General features: G+C 43.0%; 1 protein-coding gene across 1 annotated transcript; it reads right to left on the reverse strand.

Annotated features, from left to right (window-relative positions):
* Positions 1-3,807: 3,807 nt before the first annotated feature.
* LOC103353862 (pogo transposable element derived with KRAB domain) lies at positions 3,808-5,376 on the reverse strand. The gene is given in 1 exon segment (XM_008277033.1): positions 3,808-5,376. A coding segment is annotated over 1 exon segment (1,287 nt). The 3' UTR covers positions 3,808-4,089.
* Positions 5,377-5,641: the final 265 nt, after the last annotated feature.

Here is a 5,641-nt window from a genome sequence, read left to right on the forward strand (position 1 = left end):
AGCTGTACAAGCTCTGATAAATATGGTGGTGCCAAACCATTTACACATTTAAAAACAATTAATAAGACTTTAAAATGGATCCTAAATTTGATGGGAAGGACAGAAGTAATGTGCTCATGCCTTTTCTTTCCAGTCAGCAAGCGGGCATGAGGCATTGATGAGGGGCTGGACCACAGCATGTTTTAAGGCAGCTGGAGCACAGCAAGTCTTCAAAGATGAATTTATCAGATCCATAACACAGGGGCCAATAGTATGGAAAACCTCCTTAAAAAGGCGGGGTGCGATGGTGTCAAAAGGACAATAGGAAGGTCTGAGATGCTGGATAATATCAGTTAAAACTGAGAGGGACACTTGCTCAAAAGTCTCAAACACAACAGGGCAAATAGGAGGAACAGCAGGATCTGATGCAGACGGGACAATAGAGGGCCTAATATCAGAGATCTTATCAATAAAAAATTTCAGGAAATCTTCACACAGGAACAAGGAACAAGGTGAAGGAACAATAGCACTGTGATCACAGGGGTTTAAAAGATTGTTCAAAGTATTAAAGAGGAACTGAGGTTTATGGCTACTGGCTTAGATAGGAACTGACTTTATGCAGCTTGAACAGCTTTTTGACATGCCAAGAGACTCTCTTTTAAGATGTTTAAAGAAACTTGAAGATGATCTTTTTTCCACTTCCTCTCCACAGGTCTGCATATGCGTCTTAAGGTGCAAGTGGTGTCAAAAAGCCCTGGCTTTCCTACTTGTTTAGAGCGTTTGCACCTGAGGGGAGCCACTGACTCTAATATATCAATACAAGTGCCATTAAAAATTATCTAAGAACTCATCAGGGTTAAGACTACAGTCATGATTCTGAAGTACAGAATTACAAAAAGCTGCAGAGAATTCAGAGGCAGTTGAAGGGTTAATGGTGTGCACATAGCAGTCCGAAGGGCACAATTTAACAGGAGAGTGAGGCAGCGTAAAGTTAAATAAAACTGCAAAGTGGTCAGAAACGTGTGTGTCAACAATCTCAGTGACAATCAACTCCAGACCAAATGACAATATAAGGTCCAGTGTGTTTCCCTTTTCATGAGTTGGCTCAGATACAGACTGGGTAATATTTAAAGAGTCAATGAGATTGAGAAAGTCTTGTACCAGGGGACGCAACTCGCAGCAAACGTGAATATTAAAGTCCCCAACAATTAAAAATCAGTCATAATTCATAGTTAGTCCTGCCATGAAGTCCGTGAAATCCTTTATAAAATTCTTATTGAACCGAGGCAGATGGTAGACCACAGCGCACAAGACAGGTGTATTGCAGTTTAAGATGACAGACTTCATCTCAAAGCTGGAGAAGGAGATCGACGGTGACAGTCTACATTGAAAGCTGGATTTAAAAACAGATGATACCCCTCCACCACATCTGGTGGTTCGGGGGTAGTTGAGATAGGCACAATCAGGAGGGATCAGTTCAGAGAACTGAATAGACTCACCGATCCATGTCTCTGAAACATAAAATCCAAATCATGGGAGGTGAAAAAGTCATTTAGGATAAAAGTCTTGTTTGTTAGTGATCTAACATTCAGGAGGGCCAGGCTAATGGTCGATTCCTCGCTGGTCTAGGCGGACATGCGGCGTAGCAGCCGAAGGTTTCTGAAATCCACACCGCCGCCGCGGACCCCGCGTCTGGGAGGAGGAACCTCCAACGGCAGGTGAAGGCAGCCAGCAGTCGGGCACGGAGGGACAACATGCTGGATCCAGTGAAGGTGGGCAGGCTGCCGGAGAAGCAGGTGTGATCCTCTGAGAAGATGGGGAGGATCAGTCCAGCCAATTGATGGCTTTAGGATTTTAAGTTTCACCAAAATATCTGCCCTCTTTCCGCGTCTTCACGAGCGCTTCCTCTGTAAAATTACAACCGAAGACCGCAGCAGGTGAGCTGGTACCGCTGCCAGGAGAGGAGGGAGACCTGAGGTTTGATCGCCCAAATAAATATCTAGCAGCGTTCTTTGACATGCTCCAATGTCAAGAAGTGTTTGTCAATCATAAACCAGCAAGACAGAGGAAACTTGGCACAGAAAACACAGTAGTGCAACAGCAAACAGACACAGTAGGACCGGTAGACGGCATGCCGCACACACTGACGCCATCTTGAAAACAGAGTTAAAGGTTTGCTAACCTAGCTTACGCTACTCCCTGTTTGTTTATGTTGGCAATAACATCGCTGTAGTTATGCTAACCTAGCATATCGTTAGCTAACAGCTTAAAGCCAGTCAGGAACTGCAGAAAAAACGTAAGTGTACCAAATATCTGAGAGTACAGAATGACCGTTCATCACTCTGTCAGCTTGTTACTGATGATATCAATGTTAATTCAAATGCTAGCGCTATGTTCTGATTATCCATGAATCTAATAGTGTAGATCAAATGAATGCAGAACTGTAACATTGGCTGGAAATCACAATATGGTGGAAATGAGCTGCTTGGTGGAGGCCTGCGCCCTCAGAGTGCTCTTCTAGTTAGCCATGTTTTACAAACTCGCCTCATTTATGAACAGCACATAAGCTCAAACTTGTCTGCATAATAGTAATACTTCTTTCATTTATTTGAAAAATATTCACTTTTTATATTTATCGCTGAACTTGGTTGTTTGCAGCAGTGTCTTGCTTTTTTATACTGGAAAAGTAATTCAGTTATATTTACAGCAAAACAATAAGCTGGAATTGTTCATACTGCACTTGTACTTTTATTTATTTTATTTTGTTGATTTGATATTGAGAACGATGCAGCAGTATTTCTGTTACATTTGTATACATTGTACATTTAATTTGATTTACTGAGCTGCTAACAGCTTTTTGGTTTAATACAATAAACAAATGTTTTGGATTAATTATGAGCAGGTTTCTTTTTTTTTACTTTTTCCCCTTAACTGAGAACCCAACCATACCGAACCGAACCATGACTTCTGTACCGAGGTACCTACTAAACCATGATTTTTGTGTACCGTTACAGCCCTAACGCTGATACACATTACCAAATAGAGACTTTTCCAAAGATTTGATGCCTCAAAGTCATTCTAATTCTGGAGTGACCTGTGAGCTACCTTCGCCTTTAAACTATGGTACACTGACAAGCATGCTTGGTAATAACAACAAGCTGTCGTAAATCAGATGTTTTGGTGCATCCGAATGTCATCAAGTAACCTATCATTTAGCTTAATTACATGACAGTATATGTGTGTGTGTGTATATATATATATATATATATATATATATAAATGCTATGTAAAAGGGGTTTTGTATGGGTCTTACCTTATCCTCCACAAAAGGCAACAGGATGAAACATGTTCATTTAAAACTTGACAGCTTGCACCTGAACTTACACAACTGTACCAAGTTGATGAAAGCGGAGGAGGTATGAGAAAAGGACAATTGATTTGGAGTGTACTTTTCAGAACCCCACAGATACCTTTTTCAGTCTGTGGCTGCAGCTTACTTTTTGGAGCATTTGCCCTGATGAATATGCCCCACCTGTTCACAAGGTTATGCAACACAGGGTGTAACACAGTGTGAAACAACATAAACTTGAAGCCATTCCTCCAAATACCGGTCCTGTACATGTGGAAATCCATGTTTAACATTTANAACACAGGGTGTAACACAGTGTGAAACAACATAAACTTGAAGCCATTCCTCCAAATACCGGTCCTGTACATGTGGAAATCCATGTTTAACATTTACCGTATTGACCCGAATATAGGACGACCCTGATTATAAGACGACCCCGTCTTTCCAGGACCAATTTTTAGGGGAAAAAAAGACTGATGACCCAAATTTACTTTGTTTAAAGAAACAATTTTATATTGAAGTGCTAAGAAATTCATTGAAATAATAATCACAGAGTGCTTTAATTTTTGGCAAAATATGCAAAGCTAAGGCAATCTGCATTGAAAGGTAATATCTATATGTAAGACGATTTGTGCAATTACGTAAACACTGAAAAAAAAACACTGTACTGACACATTTAGCTGAAATCTTGCAACACTCCAACTAGAATGCAATCAGAACTTTGCTCACATAATGTCTCATCAAAAGTCTGCATGAGGCTTTTACTCGTATACGTCCTCAGCCCCGCTGTGCTCGCTGTCACTCCCACTCTCAGCCTGCAGTCCCGTCTCCTCCCACAGAACATCATCCTCACTCCCATCCAATGCATTTGAGATGCAGCACTTTTTGAATCCACTGATGATGCTCTCTGATGTCACTTCATCCCACGCCTGGAGAATCCATTCACAAAGTTGGCGTACAGCTGGCTTTTGGATTTTTCCAGACGGTGTGAGCGCGTGGTCACCTGCCAGGAGCCACTCGGTGTACCTCTTGCGCAGATTATCCTTAAACGGCTTGTTAACCACCACATCCAACACCTGTAGCTGGCTCGTCATTCCTCCTGGTATGATGACTAAATCGCCATTCATCTTCCTCACCTGAGCTTTGACAGCGTTTGTCAGGTGTCCGCGAAAAGCATCCATAATGAGCATGTTTCTCTTGTTTTTTAGAGCCCCGCGCCGTCTTCCCCACACCACTTTAAGCCAGTCCACCACAAGTTCACTCTCCATCCAGCCCTTTTCCTGGGCACGTACAACAATGCCAGCTGGCATCACCTCTTTTGGCACCGTTTTGCATTTTAAAATCACATAAGGGGGCAACTTTGTCCCGTCTGCCAGGCACGCCAACATCACGGTGACCCGACTCTTTTCATTTCCAGTTGATTTCACAATCACAGACGTCTCGCCTTTTTTGTGCACGGTCACGGGCGTGGGCATGTCAAAAAACACAGGGGTTTGGTCGGCGTTCCCGATCTGATCAGGGGGGTATGAGTGTTTTTTCCTCAAGCCAATCACATAGCGCTGAAAAGACTGCAGCTTCTCTCCAAAGTCAGACGGCAGGTGCTGGGCCAGGCTGGTTCTGCACCGTAATGCGAGGCCGCTCCGGCGCATCATCCTCCTGCACCAGCCGATGCTGGCTTTAAACTCGGTGGCGGGTATGTTTAACTCCTTAGCGATGTCCAGAGCTTTCAGCCGGATGACGGCCCTGGTAATGGGCATGCCTTCGTTACGTTTCCCGATAACAAATTCACATACCCTCCTATCGATTTGTTGGAAACGGCCACTTTGAGGACCTCGATAAGCTTTTCTCTTGCTATTGGCATTTTTCAGACGGTCTTTTTGGACGCGCCATCTTCGGACATTACACTCCGTAACTCCGTATTTCTTGGCAGCCTAACAGTTATTTGATGCCTCTGCTTCGTTGACCACCATTATCTTAAAATTAGCGTCATAACTCTGCCTTAAAAGTCTGCAAACTTGTCCACTCCGTTCTGGCCCGCAACTCTCCATTTTTTCATCTCTTATCACTTCTTCTCTGCTGTGAAAGAAAGATGACCCCAGCCACAGTGAGGTCATTGGCTTTAAAAAAAAAACTGGCGCCCTCTGCTGCTGCGTTCGTCCAGCGACTCCAGACAACTGACAGCTTGAGTAAATGGCTAGACCCCGATTATAAGACGACCCCACATTTTCACATTGTTTTCAACAAAAAAAAACCTTGTCTTATATTCGGGCCAATACGGTATATATAGCATTTTAATAAGTAAGACTTTTATAA

The sequence above is a fragment of the Stegastes partitus genome, unplaced genomic scaffold (genome assembly GCF_000690725.1).
Source record: "Stegastes partitus isolate 25-593 unplaced genomic scaffold, Stegastes_partitus-1.0.2 Scaffold86, whole genome shotgun sequence".
NCBI classification, from domain to species: Eukaryota; Metazoa; Chordata; class Actinopteri; family Pomacentridae; genus Stegastes; species Stegastes partitus.